Source organism: Leptonychotes weddellii, chromosome 9, assembly GCF_054177405.1.
Source record: "Leptonychotes weddellii isolate Sample4059 chromosome 9, ASM5417740v2, whole genome shotgun sequence".
Taxonomy (NCBI): domain Eukaryota; kingdom Metazoa; phylum Chordata; class Mammalia; order Carnivora; family Phocidae; genus Leptonychotes; species Leptonychotes weddellii.
In genome coordinates this window covers 22,255,997-22,276,671 of record NC_138377.1, presented here as the reverse complement: position 1 = coordinate 22,276,671, position 20,675 = coordinate 22,255,997, and the positions used below count along the sequence as shown (strand labels likewise).

Sequence of the window (20,675 nt, the reverse complement as noted above, 5' to 3'; positions counted from 1 at the left end):
CCCACCCGTTGCTCCTCAAAACCCCGCCTCGAAGCCGTGCCCCCGCGGCTCTTCGCTCAAGGTCCCCTGTACAAAATGGCGGCGAATCCGGGGAACCAACCATAGAGACGCCCGCCTTCCGCGGAGAGAGCGCAGGCCTCTCAGGGACGTCCGCGCCTCCCTGAGAGGCGTGCCCGCCTCGCCTTCCGGTGGCGGGGGGCCTTCTAGGAGAACCTCGACAGTCTCCATGGTGCCGGGTCGTCCGAGCCGAGTCACGTGTCCGGAGAACGCCGCCGCGGAGGCGGAGGGAGGAGAAATGGGCGGGAGGCGGGAGCAGGGGGCGGGAGGAATAGCTTGAGACCGGGCGCCGACGGGGTTGTCATGGAGCCGCGGGGCCGGGCTCGCGCATGCGCCGCCTGACCCGCGGGGCCGGTCGTGGAGAGGCGACCTCGGCCCTAGGTGAGAGAGGGAGGGCTGGGCCCGGGGGCAGAGGGTTCGCGCGGGGAAAGGAGGCAGGAGTAGGGGAGAGAAGGGAAGCGACGTAGGCAAGAGAGAGGACCGGACTTTCGGGGGACAGAGGGCCAAATGGTGGGAACAGGAGGTGGTGCGTCTGTTCCCCTTTTAGTTGGTTTCTTTTGCTGGAGGGGCGCGGCTGCGTGGGAGAGGGGATCGCGGGAGACTGGGGGCTGTGTGTGGGGAGGGGACTTGCATGGGCAGCGAGTGGAGTACGCAGTCAGGGCGGGTGGGCCCCAGACTAGCCCTGCTGGGCGTCCAGGCAGCGGCGGAGAGCCCGCAGGCCTGCAGGGCTCTGAGCAGAGGGGCAGGGAATGGGCAGGTGAATGGGAGCAGGGCTGGTAACCCGGTGAGGGTCCTGGGCCTCCAGGTAGGGGGTGGACATAGTGCCCTGTCCTGGGCGCGGGACGCAGGTGTGCTGTCTTTTGCAGAGACCTGCTGTCACCCATTTGGCTGGTTATTTCTCCTGGGTGGCCAGCTTGCCAGGTATGGCGCCAGGGCGTGGGGAGGTGGGGGAGAAGGTGCGCAGTGCCAAGTAAGGAGTTAGTGGTTCGTGGGTGGGTTTCGGGGACTTCTGAGCCAGGCCCAGGGCACAGGCCGCAGCCAGGCTCCCTGTTATTGCCCAAGTCCTGGCAACACACATGGCCTGGGCGTTTGCCCTGGGAGTCTGGGGGTGTGCCAGTCACAGCACGGTCCTAGGGTCTGCCCAGTTCTGCCCTGCTGAGCTGGCAGGCTGGTGGATGCCTGGAGGGTGCCCTGCTGCCTGGCACAGATGCGGCGTGGGCTGGTGCGAATGGGGAGGTGGGCACTGTTACTGTGAACCCTTCTGGAAGCTGGGGATTTGGAGAATTTCACTAATTTTATCTCTTTGGAAAAGTAGAATGAAGGGAGCCATATCTGGTTCCAAACAGAGGACATTATATGGATTTGGGGTTCAGGATCTTTGACATAAATTTGAAGCCAAGTTGGAGAATGGAAATGGATGCGAAGGGGAAAACGAATATTTGAGATTTAGGTTGCGGGGAGGTGTCCTCCCTCTGTTAAAGCACACAGACATTTCCCCAGAATGGTATCTCCCACATGGATACCAAGACAAAATAACTTGAAGGAAAAGCTAGTGATGCATTTCTAATTCTGACTGGGACTACTCATTACTTTCTGGGTGGTAAGGTCTTAATTTCTATGGCCTTGTGCTTTTTTGTATTTAAGCCTCTGCTTGGGCTTTTACCTCACACCTCTGTCCAGGCACGCATGTTATCCACGTGATACATTTTAAAGGGAACTTGAGCTCTTGGGAAAGTTGCCAAGTGTCTATAAAAGGAAAGATCTGAGGGGCATTTCAGATCCTTTCCTTGTAAACCTTGGGTCTCCCTTTTATCATAAGCCTAAATCTCCATAAAGCTTGTGGATTAGACAACCTTTAATTCGGTTGGTGGATTTATCCCTGAGGTTTCACCTTAAAATAAGGGGTAAATGAGATACCTGTTTCCTGCAGGAGACCAGACCTGGAAGTTAGATCTTGAGATGACCATGGTGTTTGGAAATGCAGTCTTGACCTTCAAGCTGTTCAGGTATTTCGGTGACAGCTAAGCTGCGAGGCTGTCAGCGGGACTCAGCAGGACAGAAGATTTGTTGGAATGTATTATTCTGTTGAGCACCTCACACATTAGTTGTGGGGGGTTGAGGTTGCAAAGATGAAAAAAAAACAAAAAACACCCCAATTCTTGAGGTTGAGGAGACAGATAACCAGACTGTAATGTAAGGAGTGTAAAAATAGAAGAGCCAAGTGCTATGGAGCACTTGTTAAAATTTTATGTTATTCCTATTTATATAAACTTCTATATTTATTGATTCACTTTCCATTATGAGTTTTATGTGTACTATTCCCTCTGGGAACGTTCTGGATAATGTGTCACGTGTGCACCTAGAAGAGGCCCAATTAGGTCGATTCTGACAGTCTGGGGGAACTTAAGTTGGAGCCCTTTTAGCAGAGAGTCAGACATGTGAGGAGCTCAGATGTTTGTAAAGCAGCGTTAGTGGTTTCCAGTCTGTGCCAGGAAGCAGGAGATGGCGTGCTGGGTAAGAGCTTAGTAACCCAATTTCAACCGCTAGTCAGCTTATGAGCATCTACCTTGATTGTAAAATAATATTGAGGAGGACTAACAATCTTGAGGTTTTCAGACTGCCGTTTGCCCGGCCCTGGCTTTGAGAGCAGTGGTGGTAAATGCCATCACTGCGTGCTTTTCTGCTGTCCCGGGCCTCATATGGTGTTGTGCAGGAGTGGGTCTCTTGTTCACTGGCTAATTGATGTCCCCAGGGCCACTCCCAGAAAGGCGCTGCCTCTCCTCTCAGAGAAGAGAGGTCAAGCTGCGATGATGTAGCCTTTCGTTGTCCATCCCACCTTCCTAAGACACTAAGGCTTTCTGTTGCTGAAAAAGAACTTCACTTCGGACAGAGGCTTTCATATTTTTAGCCACTTTCACATCCAAAGTAGTCCGTTTGCTATTCTAAAGTGGATTATGCGTTCTTTATTTCCAACTGCCACCAGTTCTCTAGGATTTAACATTTTTGCGTCTGTTCTCCTTTTAACCTATTAGTCAACGTTTGTGTGTTGATTCCACAATTATGCACCTTCTCAATGAGCCAGAAAACGCCTGTGTATCTTCTGTAGTTCCGTTGAGCACACTTTAGTAACAGTAGCAAGACCTTTTTTGTTCTTATCAAAAGGACTGTAGACTAAATTGGGATGCTTTATCTAAAATACCTGTGAAATAATTCATATCTAGTAAGGTAATGTGAAAACTTTGCCAAGCGCTCAATTAGTTGCAACTAACATGAGCTACCTTCCTGATCTAAATCAACAGCAGGGTCAGACTTGCTTAAATCTGATTGCCCATCCACAAGCTACATCTCCTTCCATTTTGAAGAAGCTTCCTGTTCCCTTTCGATGGTATTACTTCAGGAAAATGAAACTATGCACATTTGTTGGGTTCCATACAAAAGGATCCTGATTTAATGAGACATACAGTTCTACATTTTGGGCTCCTTTTTAAACTGGATTTTTCATGCTGTCCAATTTCATAGCCACCCAATAGAGATGTTGCTTTTCCATCATGCTGTGCAAAATGGGACAGTGCCATTGTTTATCTTTTATGCACATAGGACTTAACTTGTGACCAAGAGTGCTTGGTTTGACATGGATTGAATGGGGGAAGCCAGTCCCCTTGAATGAGTTAGATAGGATACAAAATAATTTTTACTCGGAGTTGTGTTTAAAATTCAGTCTCATTTGGATAAGTTCCCTTTAAGTCCACTTCTACTGAATGCAAAAGTATGAGCAAGAGGGTTGCTAAAGGATGCTTGTAAACATCCTTGTCTTAATTGTATCTTGAATCGCTCCTCTGCTTCTGGAGTAGTTGATGTTCTTCACTATATCCACTGCTAGAGAAGTGTTCAGACGTGGCATTTCAGGGTATTCCAGATACAGTGCCCTTTGGCAGGGAGCTCGTGTTCCTCTCCACTCAGAAGGACAAATGGATGGAGTCGCAAGTGGACTGTGAATTAAAACCTCACCAGGCATTGCTTATACCTAGTATCTTTGTGTATTCATGCTGCTGTAACAAAACAGCACAGACTGGGTAGCTTATAAAGAACAAAAATGTATTTCTCACAGTTCTAGAAGCTGGAAGTCCAAGGTCAGGGGGCCAGCACAGTCATCTTCTGGGTCACAGAGTGTTCACTGTCCTCCTCTGGTGGAAGGGGCAAGGGGTCTCTCTGGAGTCTCCTTTATAATGCATTCATCCCATTCACTAGGGCTCCACTCTCATGATTTAAGTACCTCCCAAAGGCCCCACCTCCTAATACCATCCTCTCTGGGGGTTAGGATTTCAACATTTGAATTCTGGGGTGGGGGGGGGACACAAACATTCAGACCATAGCGCCTACCCAGTTGTCATCGTCATTGCCATTTTCCCTGTTTTCTTTATCCCTGCAGTAGCCTTTGTGTTCTTATCATGCCATCCTTATCACTGCCATTCCACAGGGACTGAGATGGCCTTGTTAAAATATCTGGAATGTTCTCAGCCTCTGCCAGCTCTTTGAAGGGTTCATTTGTCTCATTCTTTGCACTGTTAGCCAAGCTCTGGATCTGCTGTGGACTCGTTGTGTGTCACTGGGGCAAGTCTAGGCTTCTTTAGCTTCTCTGGGCTCCTGACTTGTACATGTGACCGTCTCTCCAGCATCTCCACTTGGGTGACCCACAGTCACTTCTCTCTACATAGCCAAGACTGGACCGGCCTAGCCACGCCACCCAGTCCCTCTGTGCCCTCTTGGGCTGCCTAGCCTAGGAAATGGTCCCACCATCTACCTCCCAACATGGAATCACCAAACCCCATCAAGTCTTCCTTCTAAATATATCTCCAGTGTGCTCCCTTCTCTCCATCCCCACTGCCACCACTTTAATTCACCTGGGCTACCGTGGTAGTATCCAAATGATCTCAATGCCTCTCTTGCCTCTCTCCATTTTAATCTCAGTCCAGCCTCCAAAATGCTTTGAAAATGCTTATTGGTGATGGGTTATAAGGAACTGCCCATCTGGCACCCACCAGTTCCTCTAGGCGCAAGTGCATGGCCTTTTACACCCCTGCACCGTGCTCTGGCCTCCCTGGCCTCTCAACTCTTTGAATGTGTCAGATTCTTTGCTCCTTTAGGGCCTTCATAGGGCCACGTCCCACTCATCCCCCTTCCCCTGGCTAACTCCTCTGGATCCCAGGTACATGTCACTCCCTCAGGAAAGCCTTCCCTTGCCCAGTACCTCCCACCCCAGACTGTTAGCCCCTCCCCTTCATAGCTGTTATAAAAAATAGTGATTAAGTGAGGCACCTGGGGTGGCTCAGTCGGTTAAATGTCTGCCTTCAGCTCAGGTCATGATCCTGGGGTCCTGGGATCGAGCCCCACATCGGGCTCCCTGCTCAGCTGCTCCGCAGAGAGCCTGCTTCTCCCTCTCCCTCTGCCCCTCCCCCCCCACTTTCTCTCTCTCTCTCTCTCAAAATAAATAAAATCTTTTTAAAAAATAGTGATTAAGTAATTGTATGATTACTTGATTAGTGTCTGGCTCTCTAGACCATAAGCTCCAGCAAGGTAGCGACCATGTCTATTCTGTGCACTTTGTATTGGTCCTAGCACAATGCCTGCTTCATAGTGGGCACTGGATAACTATTTCCAAATGACTGTCACTTAACCTGAGCCTCAACATCCTCCTCTGTAAAATGGAAGAGCAACTGAGGAGGACATTTACAGCAGTAATGTTGTGTGTGGATTTGTACAGAATCAAAGCACAATTATACATGGTCTTATTTGTGCAGAAAAGTTCTTTTTAAGCCAAAATGTAGCCTGCACATATGAGGAGTTGTGTTTACTCTGTTCAGTACCTCATCCAAAGTGAAAGGTTAATTTGAGCAGCTCTACTGTGGGAGGTGGCACCAAGTCCGGAGCCTGCCAGTGCATGCTGGGAAGGCAAGCCTTGTCCAAGATGGGCATCACCTCTCCTCCCTTCCTTGGGGAGCCGGGGGTGGGGGGGAGTTACCCCTTCCAAAAAGCCTAATCAAGTGTGCCTTTGTTAGCAGTTTACAAAGCTTCCACTGAGCGTGGTTTGTGTGCCCTGAATTTGTAATGGAATTTGAGGGCAGGAGAGGACAGTGAACCTCCTTTTGGGTGGAAACCATTCTCCTGTGTAGCAAACTTGAAGCCCGTGTAAGTGGAGGCCTCTGAGAAGATACGGAGGAAGTGGGTTAGGCCAGTGTTCTCTGCCCTCACTTTTCTCACCAGCTGGATCACCTGTGTCAGCTCTCGAGGCACTGTCTTCTTACGTAATTGTTGTTTTTCCCAGGGCCATCCAGATGAAAGGAGGACCCATGAATCCGCTTCCAGCCCAGTAAAACATGGAGAGGAAAAACCCGTCCAGAGACAGCCCCAGAAGACTCTCGGCCAAACTGGGCAAAGGCACAGAGATGAAGAAGGCGGCTCGTCAGCTCGGCATGGCAGCTGCTGAGTCAGATAAGGACTCTGGATTTTCAGGTTAAAAATACCTTATTCCTTCCACATTGCAATGAATGATTTGCCTGAAAAATGTCCTCCCTAAAACTCATTTGTGTGATAAACGTGGGAAGCTTTCATGTACAGGATAAATAACTATCTGATCTCTTAAAATGGTAATTCTGGTGCCATATGCTGGGCTACCCATCAGAGTCATTGGGGGTTAGTTCTGAAGGGATGATCTGCCATCTTTTTTCAACTCAGACTCTCTCAACTTTAAATCTTAACATGTCCAACTATTGCAAGTGGTGACTGGAAAAAAAAAATTTTAATACTCACAATTCTGTTGTCTTAGCTCCTTTTTCATAGGAATAGCTACATTGCCGGAAAAAAAGTACTACTGCGTGGTGTCACCGTGTAGCAAATGAAAAACAAAAGTAGTATATAATTTAAGATAACTGTTTTCGCTAGGAAAGTAATTTTGCCATGTCTAAAAACATTTCCCCCCACAACCCATCCCTGCCAGGATCTGTGCATTCTGTATTTGGATGGAGACCCCCCAGTACACTTCCAAACTGGAGACCCTATTAGAGACAAGCAAGTAGAATGGTTTTCAGGTTTCCTCACTAGTTTGTTTTAAACCTTATCTGAAAGGGCGAGCTGCCTACACAGCGAATCTTTTAATTTTGTGCCGGGCACTTGTATTTCCAGGTTTGAGGGTAAGGGCTTAAATATGGCTCTAGTGTCAACATCTTTGGCCGAGAGGACGCAGAAAGATGATGCCAGGGGATTCTGGCTGGGTCAGCATTCAGGGAGTAGAGCCCCTCTCCTAGAGGAAGATTTATGTTATCCAGCTTCACAAAGACTAATCAGTCCATCTTGTTGATTTATTAATTTACAGTACGAAATGCAGCTGTTAGGAAAATTAGAACTCTCTCATCCCTAGATTGGTGTGTTTTCTCCCTGTAGGCATACTGCATGAGAAGCCAAATTAAAAATAGATTGTTGCTCAGGGAGGAATAGAGTAACAACTGATCGAACGATTAGAAAAAGGACAGTCCAGGGAAGGAGGGCGAGCCTATTAGCCCTTTGGGTTTTTCTTCTCTCAGCATTGTTTCCCAGGCTTGACTCATCATAAGGCTCACCTGAGATTCTTTTTAAAAATACCAATCACTACCACCCAGGTATGTCCTGATTCCCCTGAGGTCATCAATTGCTAAAGGAATCGCATCAGTGTTACTCATTTAATTACCGGAATGTCTTTTCAAACTCACAAGGGAGTTGGAGTACCTATTGAGTAATAATAATGATGTTAACATTTACATAGAATTTACCATATAAGTTCTCTGTAACCAGTGGCTGGTTGGCAAGCCAGCGCCTGATGTATAATGTCTGCCAGTTTCCATGATACATACACTGTCACCAGGACCAATTAATTTCAAGCTACTCATACGATGTTACCAAATGTGGGGATGGGAAGATTTGGGGAATTAGAAAAGATGTATACTGTTAGTCTGAATGAGCTGGGAGGAACCAGCCGCAACACATCGTGGCATGGATCATGCTAAGTAGTTCACATAAAATAAATCATAACAACTATTCTGTAAGAAAGTAACTATTATGTTCCCCATTTTATAGATGAGGAAATTGAGGCAAAGAAAAATTACATGATTTCCAGGGTGTCTGGGTGGCTTAGTCGTTAAACGTCCAACTCTTGATTTTGGCTCAAGTCATGATCTGAGAGTCCTGGGATTGAGCCCTGCTTTAAGCCCCGCCTCAGGCTCTGCTTAGCACAGAGTCTGCTTCTCCCTCTCCCTCTGCTTCTTCCCCTGCATGTGCGCGCACACACACACACACACACACAATCTCTCTACAATAAATAAAAAAATAACATCTTTTAAAAATTAAAAAAATGTTTTTAAAAAAGAAAAATTACATAATTTCCAAGATCAGGTAACTGGTCAGTGGTAGAGCTGGGATTTGAATCCAGGGATGTGTGATTCCAGAGGCCCTATCTTTCGACACTATAGCCCAGTACTTACTGGCAAGGTCTGATGAAATTCTTGAGTCAGCCAAATCCACCTCATCTATTCATTTATTCATTCAATAATTGATCAGGGGTAGTCAGTGATGAGGAATACACTTTGGCTGAGATGCTCACAGTTGCTACACTGGAGTGAAAATATTCTGTGCGGGGACTAAAATAAACCTACATGGATGCTTGGGTGGCTCAGTTGGTTACGTGTCTGCCTTCAGCTTGGGTCATGATCTCAGGGTGCTGGGATCGAGTCCTGCACCCGGCTCCCTGCTCAGCGGGGAGTCTGCTTCTCCCTCTCCCCTCTGCCCCTCCCCCCTGCTCGTGCTTCCCTCCCTTGAGCGCACGCTCTCTTTCAAACAAATAAATGAAATCTTTAAAAAATATAAAACAAAATATACCTACATTTGGTGCAGCTGTCCACACTTTTTGGTGTTCTATAAGACAGTCACAAGATTCCCTTACTTTGGCATTCCACATATGCTGACCTTTGGCCCAAATTCATCAGGGGCTGGGCTAAGATTATGGTTGAAGTTTGGCGGGGGCACGTGGATACCTGTGCAGTTCCTGTTATCTGAATGATAAGAATATTGCCGTGGATTGAGCTAAGTTTATTCCATATTCCAGGCAGACTTTTATTGGTTAGGATGGTGTATGAGTTTGCCAAACTGCCATAAGAGTATCACAAACCGGATGGCTGAAACAGCACATTTATCATCTCACAGTTCTGGAGGCTGGAAGTCTGAGATCAAGGTGTGGGCAGGGGTCATTCTCTGAGGGAGAATTAAAAAGAAAAAAAAAAAACACTGATCCCCAGACTCTTCTCCTGGAGATTACGATAGTGAAGGTCTCGGGGAGGGCCTGAAAGGTGGGTTTTACTGCTTTTTACACGTGTCTCTGGTGATTTCTGTGATCAGACCGGTTTGGGAAACATTGTAGGCCTAATGTCTCTTTTTTTTCTTTTAGTATCATGTTTGTTTTTCATCTCTTTTTCATATCATGAAGGTAATACGTGCTCATTGTAGAAGTTTCGAAATTTAGGAACATGCAAAGAAGAACTAAATATCCGTAATCCTACCACCGATTATTGCTAGGATATTGACATTTCCGTATGCCTTCCAACAACCTCAGCCTTGTCAGGCCACGTGTTTTGTAGTATGTCCCAAAGTCTGGAGAGTTTTTCTGATAGTTGCCTTATTCTCTATGTCAAAGCACTTTAAGGAGCATTGTGTTGTTCAGACATAAGGTGGGATTAAAAATCATCGTTAGGCCTCAGAAAGCGGCCCCAGTGAATGCCTCCGGCTTCTCCTGGGCCACGTGCCAGGGAGTGAGTTCATCAGTTCCCCGAGTTACCATTCCAGTTACCTTGGAGCGTGATGGGATTTGTAAAACCAAGGTAGTTTTTCCCATTTGAATTATTTTCCCAGCTTTATGTTTTGAAAAATTTCAAATCTACACAAAACAGAACAAACATCACAGATGTCTTTCGTTCAGATCCACTGAGTGATACCATTTTGCCCTATTGCTTTATACACATACACACCTCTTTCTGTTCACACACATACATATCTATATATAAACATATATAGTTCAGTACGAATTTCCTAAAAAAATAACATTCTTCTGTATAGTTACAACATTAGTGTCATAACCAAGAATTTTCACATTGATGTAGTTAATTAATTAGCCACAGTCCATATTCAGATTTTCCCCATTGTCTCAATAATGTCCTTTATAACTGTTTATCTTTTTGTCAGCGTGTTTGTTTTGGATCCAGGATCCAGTTGAGGATTGTGTTCATTTCATTTAGTTGTCCTTTTTAGTCTGAATTAGTCTAGAACAGCATCTTCATCTTTCCTTGCCTTTTCCTTCCTCCCCTTCTTCCCTTTGTTTTCTTTAATGACAGTGACATTTTTGAATGAATTAGGCCTGTTGTTTTGTAGAATGTCTCACTCTCTGGATTTTTCTGGTAGTTTCCCCATTATTAGAATCAGGATAAGCATTTTTTTCTTTACCAGAGTACTACACTCTTGATGTTACACCTTTCCCATAGCAGCACATAATGAGACTCCAAAGTTTGTCTGTTCTTGGTGATGCCCTCCCTGGCTGATCACGTGGTTAAGGTAGTGTGTAAACATATACGAGATTTATTTATTATAAAAGTATCCTTTTCTCTTTGTAATTAGTACATAGTTTATGGGATGATACTTCGACACTGCGTAACTATCCTGTTTCCGAAAAACTCTTGACCAGTGGTTTTAGCAACCATTGATGATCCTTGCCTGAATCAATTACTACATCCTTGGCTTAAAAATGGTGATCTGATTTATCACTCCTTGTACACTTTATTAGCTGACACTCTTCTGTACAGCAGGGTACCACTGGATTCATGGAATTCTTTTGTAATTCATTTCCTATATAATTGTCCCAAATTTGGCCAGTGGGAACTCCTTCTAGATAGTTCTGTGTTTTTTCGACTTGACCCCATTTGTGTTTGAGCACTTTCTTGTTTTCTGGGACAGTAAGATGTCCAGGCTCATCATGTACTTTTCACTGCCAAGGACTTGAATTGAACTCAGCTGTTTCTCCAAGGATCCGTTTTTCTTTTTGTGCAGAATGGCGTTTAGAAACCAAGATCCATGCACTAGGCATGCATATTGTTTCTGAGGTCCTTTGTCTCTGGCCCTGGTTCTTCATTAGAGGTGCACATTCGGAATCCTTGTGCTTTGTGAAAATCCACTTGCCTGGGCACCAGATAAGTCATTCAGTAGATTGAGGGGAGGCCCCCAGCATCTGTAAATTCTAAAAAACATCACTAGAGATTCTGATTAAATGCAAGTGTTGACAGTTACACTCATTTAAATTATAGTCACATTTCCGTCCTGCCTCAGCCAAATTACTCTGAGATTCTTGATGAGCATTTAGTGTATTCCCAGACTCCTCGCTAGCAGGGTTAGAGCAGTCTCTTGGTTTACTCTAGGAGGTAGCTAATTAAATCCTTTTTGCATGGATTTCACATCGGGCAACCTCATTTTCTTTACCTCAGAGAGTATCTTTCTATCTCCCATTGTGCAGGATCCCCAGGAGGCACACTCAGCGTGCATTTAGGATACGACCGCCTCCTTTGTTGGAGGTGTTGGGTGGAGGCGGGTAACAGACACATTTTAAATTTCAGCTTTGATGAACTTACACAGAATTGTGCAATTAGAAAATTTAGGATGGAGCTATTTAAATTTCAGCATGGATGTAAGTTTTGAGGTTTACATAAGGTTGGTTTTGTTTTTATTATTATATCTTGAGATATAATAATAAGCCTCTAAAGGTCTTAATCCTGCCCCGGTCACACACACACTCCCCTCCCGTCTCAGCAGCAGATTCTTGAAAGTAATGATCTAACTTTGAAACCTTCATCCTGTTTCTCCTGTAGGCTGGTGATGATTACTTTCACATAAACCCTAATTGATGCAAGCTTTTGTCTGTAATAGAGTTAGAAAGGAAGTCTGCTGTCCTAGGGCAGTGATTTGTAATCTTTCGGGGCTAGGAGGGGTCATGTGTGGATTCCATTGAGAATACAATGAAAGCTAAAGACTCATTCAGAAAAATTCACAAAAATGTATATCACAAATGTTGCATTCCATTTCGAGAAGTCTGTTAACTCCTTAGAAGGTCTGCTTAGGAGCCCCTAGCCTAGATCCTATGCGAACTGACCATTCTTCTGCCCAGCAGATGGGAGCTCAGAGTGTCTGAGCTCGGCGGAGCAGATGGAGTCCGAGGACATGCTGAGCGCCTTAGGCTGGAGCCGAGAAGATAGGCCAAGGCAGACCTCCAAGACTGCGAGCAGTGCCTTCCCTGCACTGTCACCGATGGTTGTCATGAAGAATGTGCTGGTCAAACAGGTGAGGAGGCCTGCTGTCTCCTGATGTGTCTGCACATTAAAGTTTCTGAGCTCCCTGTGTACAGTGCCTCTCCCTCTCCATCAAGGAAGAGATTTTAGAAGCAGCCCATTGGAACCACACTGATGTGTGCTTCTGTCCTGGGGACAGTGTTTTCAGAAGGACTGCAGTAATCATGACCCGTGTTCCCATTTTCCGGACAGTAGGACTACTTTATTTCTGTATTCTTGGTTTGTCCAAAGGGACCCCAGAATTCTTTAGTCATGTATAAAGGAACAGAGTAGAAATGTTGTAACTTCCTCAGTGCATTCTAACATATGGCAGAATTGAGGGTAGAAACAGAAGAATCTCTTTTTAATTTGAGTTGCCCTTGAACTGAGAGATGTAGGATGTATTTATTTGTTTGAGCAGTAGAGGCAATTTCCATGTTCTCTCAAAACCATTTCATTAGCGAGAGAGCAGCTCTTTGGTTTGGGTATGGCGGTCCCGGGAGGGTCCACACAGCATTGTTGTGGAATTGAAAAGTACCCCGTTTTGGGCTTTTATTACATAACTATTCATATGACATGACTATTGTCTGGATATGAAAGAAAAGAAGATTTAGAAATGAAAGTGTAAGCTCAGCCCAGTGCTTGAAACAGAGAATTCAATCACATTAACTTGGCTAAAGAACATTTAACCTTACCCTTCTTTGCTCGAAAGCATTATCAGTTCCCGTGTGGGTCCGCTGATGAGGCTGCTTGCAGCTGGTGAAGTTGGAGATCTGGCTTTGTGTTGTTGACCTTCCCACCTTAGGTGGAAGAACCTGGCGAGAGCCTGACAGGAAACCCTAGGACCTGAACTGTTCACTTCGTTCTTACAGAGGAACACAAACTGATTTTCACCAAGGCAACCTAGTGACTTGGGGGAAAGAATTAAGAATTTGAAGATTTTTTTTCCTTGGCAGATCACATCTCAGCTGGAAGCATACACAGTTGTCCTTAGTGAGACAAAGAGAGGAAATAAAGACATGAGATGGATCCCACATGAGATTATTGTCCAGGCCCCCCCAGTGCCGCTTGCTTCTGGTTTTTTTTGTTTTTGTTTTTTTTTCCTCCAGGCTCTTCCTCTCCCCGCCTTCCTCTCCTGCTTCCTTCTGGCTCTTTCTCGTGTGTCTGTCTGTGTTTATGTGCCTTCTTTGTGGTAGGCAAGACTGGCAGCTCCTGAGGGCTGGAGGAGTGAGTAGGCTTTTCCAGTAGAGCGGCATTCTTCAGGACAAAGACCTCCAGGAAGGAAGGCTGCTGGGCTGGATCAGGAGCTTGGAGGCTCAGGGCGGGGCAGGCTGACCTAGAGAAGCAGTCTAGGAGTTTTATTTTGTGTTTTCAGACATGCTTGAATCCAGCACATGCCAAAATTAAAATAATTTGTACACTTAAAAAAAAAATCTCTGCATATTGTGCAATGTCTTGATTATTGCTGCTTGCTTTTAGGTATTTTTCTTGTGAGGGTCTGATTCCCTCCCTGCCACCAGACCATGTGATCTTGCACATCATTACTTAGCCACTGTGGACTTCAGTTTGCTCATCTTTAACATGAAGGCTTTGTGAAATGATTCTGAGATCCTATCCAAGCCGAAAATCTTGTCCCGTGTTCCCTCAGATGATTTCAATGTGAATAATACATTGTCAAATCTAATAATTAGAACAAATAAGCTAAGTATCTATGAAGGCGGTGAGCATACAGCCGCATTAGGAAGAACGATCCACTGAAATCATCTTGGGAGAGTAATGAGTTAGATAGTTTGTGGATCTGTTTGCCTCGTAGGTCTTGTCCTTATGGCATAAGTGACTAGGGGGATAGCGTGAAGTTTTGCTCCTGACTGAGTGGACTAGGCTGATCTCTACTTCAAAAGACCTCTAATTTTGGACCTCTGACAAGGAAGTGTGGTTGCTAGGCCCGGTACTGCTTGCTTACGCACACCCCAGGGTATGTTCAAACACCAACCGGGCTCCAGAATGGACTCTCTGGGTCATCCTGGCCTTTGTACAGATGAACTGTAGTTGAACTTGGCCTAAAGTTCCTAGCCAGGCATCCAAGAAGCTGAAACGTGTGCAACATGTTGTGCAGATATGGGAAGAGAGTCCGTAGCTTTCTTCAGATAAATCAAATGGCCCCACCACGGGTAAGAACCTCCATCGGGTTCTCTCTTCCTAGCCTCATCTATACCCGTATCTTTGGGACCGAGTCAGAACTGGACTGGCTTTTTTTTTTTTTTTTAAGATTTTATTATTTATTTGACAGAGAGCGAGAGAGGGAACACAAGCAGGGGGAGCAGGAGAGGGAGAAGCAGGCCACCCGCCAAGCAGGGAGCCCGATGCGGGGCTTGATCCCAGGACCCTGGGACCACGACCTGAGCCGAAGGCAGACGCCTAACAACTGAGCCACCCGGGCGCCCCATGGACTGGCTTTTAAATATTGGGGACAAGTAGCCATGCCCTTCTTTTTTTTTTTTAAAGATTTTATTTATTTATTTGACAGAGATATAGCGAGAGAGGGAACACAAGCAGGGGGAGAGGGAGAGGGAGAAGCAGGCTTCCAGCCGAGCAGGAGCCCATTGTGGGGCTCGATCCCAGGGCCCTGGGATCATGACCTGAGCCGGACGCAGGTGCTTAATGACTGAGCCACCCAGGCACCCCAAGACATGCCCTTCTGTATTAGACTTCCATCATTAGACTGAATCAGTACTTTAAAAATAAAAATGTACAATCGAGGGGTAACATAACAAAAGCTGAGTAGTGAATGGTTAGGATGGATTTTAGAGTCAGACCGAGGATGGAATCCTAGCTCCATCACTTAGTGGCTCAGAGGCTTAAAGCAAGTTATTTCCACTTTCTGAGCCTCTATTTCTTCTATATGAGCAGAAACAGTAACTCGGCCTGGGTGTTAGCGAGGTGAGATCAGAGCACCCACATAAACCGCCGCACGCAGTGCCCCCCGCGCACTTAGCGCCGCCGAGGCACTGTTCTCTTGAATGGCTTTCTGGTGACCCGGCGGCCCCGACTTAAGAACAGGGGTGCCGACAATATGTACCTCTCAAATCAAAAGTCGTTTTCAGGTGCAAGAGGTCCCAGATGTAACTAAATGAAGACAGACTTTGGTGTGAAGACACATTTATAGTCTTGAGATGAGCACCTTTTACGTCAGGACATCGCACTGTCAGTATTTTCATTGCCTCGGTTGTGACCTGAAGCCTGTCATTACTTCCCCTGTCTACGATCTCTCTCTCTCAGGGCTAGCACTTGGATAAAAATGATGGCGTTCCTTCAGTGTTCCCTTAAGAAAGGTAAAAAGCGCACACACACACAAACCACCCAAACCACTGATGTCCAGCGCAGATGGATTTTCCGGCCGCTTTTCCGGCCCGTTCTTGAGGAGGGCCAGCGCGGGGGTGAGGCAAGCTCCGCGGGGCCTCCCCTCCCGGCAGGTCACGGCAGCGTGCTGCTCTTCTCCTCTGTTCGCAGGGCAGCAGCTCATCCCAGCTCCAGTCGTGGACCGTCCAGCCCTCCTTCGAAGTGATCTCGGCGCAGCCGCAGCTGCTGTTCCTTCATCCACCCGCGCCGCCTCCCGCCAGCCCGTGTCCCGCCGGCGAGAAGAAGTCGGACTCCAGGAACTACCTGCCCATCCTAAATTCTTACACCAAAATCGCCCCCCACCCAGGCAAAAGGGGCCTCTCCGTCAGCTCAGAAGCAAGAGGAGACAGCGGGATGCAGAAGAAAGTCTGTGCCGAGAGACTGGGGCCGAGCGGGTCTTCCAGGGAGCCCGCCAAGGCCGGCGCCGCGCCCCCCAGCCCGCCGGCGCCCGCACCGCCCGGCGCCCAGCGGGCAGAGGACTCCGCTCCGCAGGGCGTGCCCTCCCTGGCGGCGGGCGGGAGCCCGCAGACTCTTCAGCCCGTGTCCAGCAGCCACGTGGCTAAAGCCCCCAGCCTGACCTTCGCTTCCCCCGCCAGCCCCGTCTGCGCGTCGGACAGCACGCCGCCCGGCGGCGAGAGCAGCTCCCCGCTCTCGCCCCTGGGGGCCGCCGGGCGCCTCTGCCGCAGCCCCGAGCTCTTCGAAGAGCGGCGGCAGAGCAAGCGCCGGCGCTTTCACAACACGCTGCTCGTCCTGCACAGGTCGGGTCTGCTGGAGATCACGCTGAAAACCAAGGAGTTGATTCGTCAGAACCAGGCGACTCAGGTGGAGCTAGACCAGCTGAAGGAGCAGACCCGGCTGTTCATCGAGGCCACCAGGAGCAGGGCTCCCCAGGCCTGGGCCAGGCTGCAGGCCTCTTTAACCTCGGGGTCTAGGCATAGCGGCAGTGCCCTGGAAGCATTCTCCGACCACCCAGACCTGTAACCCAGGAAGCTTCGCTGTCACTTGAGCGGTTCTTTTTAACACTTTGGCTGTTTCTACTCCTGTCTCCCAAAGCTTATGTAAGAGCTTTTCCTTCTACAATTAAACTGTTGGGCAGTTCACTTAGGAAGCCACATGCCCATACCCGGCCGCTGTCTTAACCTGTGGTCTGTGCACAGTTTACATACGTCCCCGTCCCTCTGAGGACCTCACGTTCGGAGCGCCCTTGGGGCCCCTTTCCTCAGCCCACAGGCACTTAGATGGGTCACGGGGCCAAGCCGGAGAGATGGTTGTGTGGGCTCTTGCAGCTATCACCTCCCACCGTCCCACACACTCACTGTGATCAAGGGTACAGTGATGGGGAGGAGCACACAGAGTGACACCTGTCAAGCCAGGGAGTAGGTGACAGAAGGATCCCTTTGTGGAGCTTCCCTTGAATGTCTTAGTCACAGAGAGAAAGAGGAGGCGTGCTTGCGTTCCATAAGTCATCGTGCCATCTGGGCAAACGCTAAAATGCCTTGGGCACAGGTTGGGCCGAGGGTGCAAGCACTTGAGCATGTGACGCTCTGTCTTCCTAAACTGGAAAGTCGAGGCGGGAGGGTCGCACCATTGAATTCTTCCACTCTAATCACAAGCCAGATTTCTCCTCACTTAAACTGGTAGGCAAAATACTTCAGATTTGTAAAGTATGGAATGGATTCAGTACCATCTGGAATTATAATTGCTGAATTGCTTTTTTGACTTAGACTGAAGAAAGTAGACATGGCCAGCATCTCTTGGTTGGGAGTTGGAGGATTCTGGAAGTGTATGCTTCCCCCCCCCCCCCCGCCTTCTTTTGAAACAATGCAACCTGTTTTATGTGTGAACATCTCAAAAGACAGCTTTGTGGCTTCTGAGAATGTACGTAAGTTAACTCTCTGCTGCCACCTTTTTATCCCTTTTTGTTTTTGTAAAAGAGGAAAGGAGTGATCACTAAGCTTGATCCACTTTGAATTGAAACCATCCTGAGGTCATGATGTTGAAGTGCCCAAAACGTTGGAAACCATTCTTCGTACCAATATTCTTTGCCTATCCAAAGTTTTCATTTGTCGCATGTCACAGTGACGTGGAGCACTTGCGGGGCAGAGTCTTTTGTGTTTCCTTCATGCGTTGGATGTCGGCAGCAAAGCCAGAGGTGTAGGGTTGGTTGTTTGAAGCTCATCTAGAAATGGAGGGTGTGATACAATTTCCAGGTGATACCGATTCTTTGAGCTTCATGGGAAAGGTAAATGGGATTTCTAAGTAGTATCATTTCAGACTTTTTATCTCATTTAAAAATTTCATCCTCTTGAAAATCTCCATGCAAATTACCTTAATAAGAAATCCTGTATGACCAGCTTCATCTTTTCTGCAAAGAAAAATGTTGTGGAAGTTTCACCAGGGCCAGAAGCTAATGCTCACATTTACCTGGTAGTTAGAACTTTCACATAGTTTTTAAATTTCAAGGTTTCAGATTGCCCTCACTTTGTTACTAAACATATATGATTTAGATACGACTAATTTAGAAAGAGCTTGGTAAAATCTCTGCACTCTCCTGATCAGTGCAGAATTATTACCTGCAATTTGCTTTCTGAAGGAGTTTCAAAATCCCAACAAATGTGTCTTTAAGCAGACTCTCAGCTCCTTTGCATATTCTCCTCTTGGCCCGCTCCCTTTGCCTCCCCTGAATCCGTGTGGTACTACGACAGTTCTGCTCTGCGCACCATGCTAGGAAGCTTCCTTTTTGGCAGAAAGTATTTGGCAGCAAAGCTACCGAGACAGGTGCACTCAGAACAGCCTGGGCGCCAGTCATGAGTCTTACTGAGTGTCAAAAATCTGAACATACTTGCTGAGAACCAAATTTATTCCATCGGAAAAACCCTCTGTGGAGCTATCAGCCTCTTGGACTCTTCCTAGTTAAGATTTGCATTTCCCTTCCTGTTATGGTAAAAGATGATGAAAGCCACCATTGATCTGCACAGCTGAGTGGCAGGGGAAGCAGCACCTCCCGGCTCCTCTGATTGTGTGACTTCGTGCTGGAAGTCTCTCTAGGCTGTTAGCATGGGTGTTCTTTCCCTCGTGGAGCTGTAAGCAGATGAAGCCAACTAGGGAAGCTAGTTCTTGGAAGAAGAGGTCCACTGAGGCTCCCAGACATTTGGGGCCAGACGCCAGATCAGCACATGGAGGAACCTCGGAGTAGACCAGAAGGATCTCTGGTGGTTGCACAAGGCTGTAAGTAGTGATGGTCTTAGCGGGCATGATTTGATCTGGTATGAAGTACTGCGGCAGAGCTTCCGTTTTCTGAAAGTGAGAAGCAGTTCTTAGTTCAGACCAACACTTAAAGAAAACTTCTGGCAGATTTTGTTGGCAGGGGTGACACACGTCTAGAAAAAGCTGCTGATGGAACTGGTTATAGGAACGGAGTTTAATTAAACATTTGTAATTTATTACACTCATGGCTCTTTATTGATTATAGTATTGTCTGACTTTACTATGATTCCTGCAACAGAAAAGTAACTCTTGTGCATATATTGAAGTGTTTTTCCTGCTATGAATTCTTTAGGGTAGAGATTTATTTACCAAATGTGAATTCTTTTGAGGAAATATGAAGTTTTGTAGAAATTGACTGTGAAATGTCAGATAAAAATAAAAGTCCCTTACTTGAAAACTACTTGGCCTTTCTGCTTTATAAGTGCTTGAAAATACTAAGTGAAATCTAGAGTAAGTACAGTCGACCCTTGAATAGCATGGGTTTGAAGGGATCCACTTCTCTATGGATCTCTTTTGATAAGGACGGTATAGCACTACACATGTTGCTTCCTTATGGTTTTCATAACCTTTCCTCCAGCTTATGTCATTGTAAGAATACAGCGTGTCATACATAGAACATATAAAACAGGTGTTACTCGACTGTTTATGCTACTGGTAAGGCTTCTGGTCAACAGTAGGCTTTTAGTATTTAAGGTTTTGGGGAGTCCAAACCTGTACGTGGATTTTCAACTGTGCGCGGGGGTGGAGGTGGGGGGTGGTTCGGCAACCCTAAGCCCCGTGTTGTTCAAGGCTGAACTGTATTTGAATTAAGTTTCAAACATATGTACTCAGGTCACTTGGAAATGTTGGGATTAGATACTGAACTGGTGTGAACTTGAAATGCAGGCAATCTTAAGGCAAATGAATAGTCAAGCGTTCCCTGGCGTTTTGGAGGTTTACATTGGGTAGGTTGGGAGGACTAAGAGATTCAATCCAATGGTTTCTTTCTTCTGATCTGACACTTTCACAAATGTCAAAACGACAGTTGTCTGCTGGTATAAACTAATGCCACATTAAATGAAGTTCTTCCTACCACGGAGGTCCTTAGCAAGTACAACTCCAGGCCACCCTCCGTGCTTCTTAGAGTAGATTCCTCATGCTCTGCTCTTCCCTGCTCCCCAAGGCCAGTCCAACCACCCCTCCCAATTTTTAAGACGCTGGAAAAATAAAAGCTTATTCTCATGTAAAGGCCTAGAGGGTTGCCGGAGTCTAATTCTCACAGCATTCTTTCTTTCTTTCTTTCTTTCTTTTTTTTTAATATTTTATTTATTTATTTGACAGAGAGAGACACAGCGAGAAAGGGAACACAGGTGGGGGGGAGGGAGAGGGAGAAGCAGGCCTCCCGCCGAGCAGGGAGCCCGATGCGGGGCTCGATCCCAGCACCCTGAGATCATGACCCGAGCCGAAGGCAGACGCTTAACGACTGAGCCACCCAGGCGCCCCTCACAGCATTATTTCTGTCCTACACAATTTTCCAAGCAACTTTATAATGTATGGCTGTATGACCACTTAAATGAAATGTCAAGA

General features: G+C 46.8%; 1 protein-coding gene across 4 annotated transcripts; it reads left to right on the top strand.

Moving 5' to 3' along the window:
* The first annotated feature begins 313 nt into the window (after window positions 1–313).
* CIPC (CLOCK interacting pacemaker) lies at window positions 314–19,509 on the top strand. Of its 4 annotated transcripts, XM_081830168.1 has the most exons (5): window positions 331–438; window positions 1,988–2,063; window positions 6,380–6,567; window positions 12,287–12,456; window positions 15,954–19,509. In XM_081830168.1, exons 3-5 carry the CDS (start codon window positions 6,432–6,434, stop codon window positions 16,821–16,823), a joined length of 1,176 nt encoding a protein of 391 aa, XP_081686294.1. In that variant the 5' UTR covers window positions 331–438; window positions 1,988–2,063; window positions 6,380–6,431; the 3' UTR covers window positions 16,824–19,509. The 4 variants fall into 4 exon arrangements, with proteins under 4 accessions (XP_081686293.1, XP_081686294.1, XP_081686295.1 ...); XM_081830167.1 differs by lacking the exon at window positions 1,988–2,063 and having other exon boundaries at window positions 314–438; XM_081830169.1 differs by lacking the exons at window positions 331–438; window positions 1,988–2,063 and adding an exon at window positions 502–583.
* Window positions 19,510–20,675: the final 1,166 nt, after the last annotated feature.

Excerpts from the sequence above, each read along its gene's own strand:
- CIPC (XM_081830167.1), top strand. The coding sequence starts at position 6,432 with ATGGAGAGGAAAAACCCGTCCAGAGACAGCCCCAGAAGACTCTCGGCC. Across the intron at positions 6,568-12,286 it reads TAAGGACTCTGGATTTTCAG|ATGGGAGCTCAGAGTGTCTG; the intron begins GTTAAAAATACC and ends TCTGCCCAGCAG. Across the intron at positions 12,457-15,953 it reads AGAATGTGCTGGTCAAACAG|GGCAGCAGCTCATCCCAGCT; the intron begins GTGAGGAGGCCT and ends CTCTGTTCGCAG.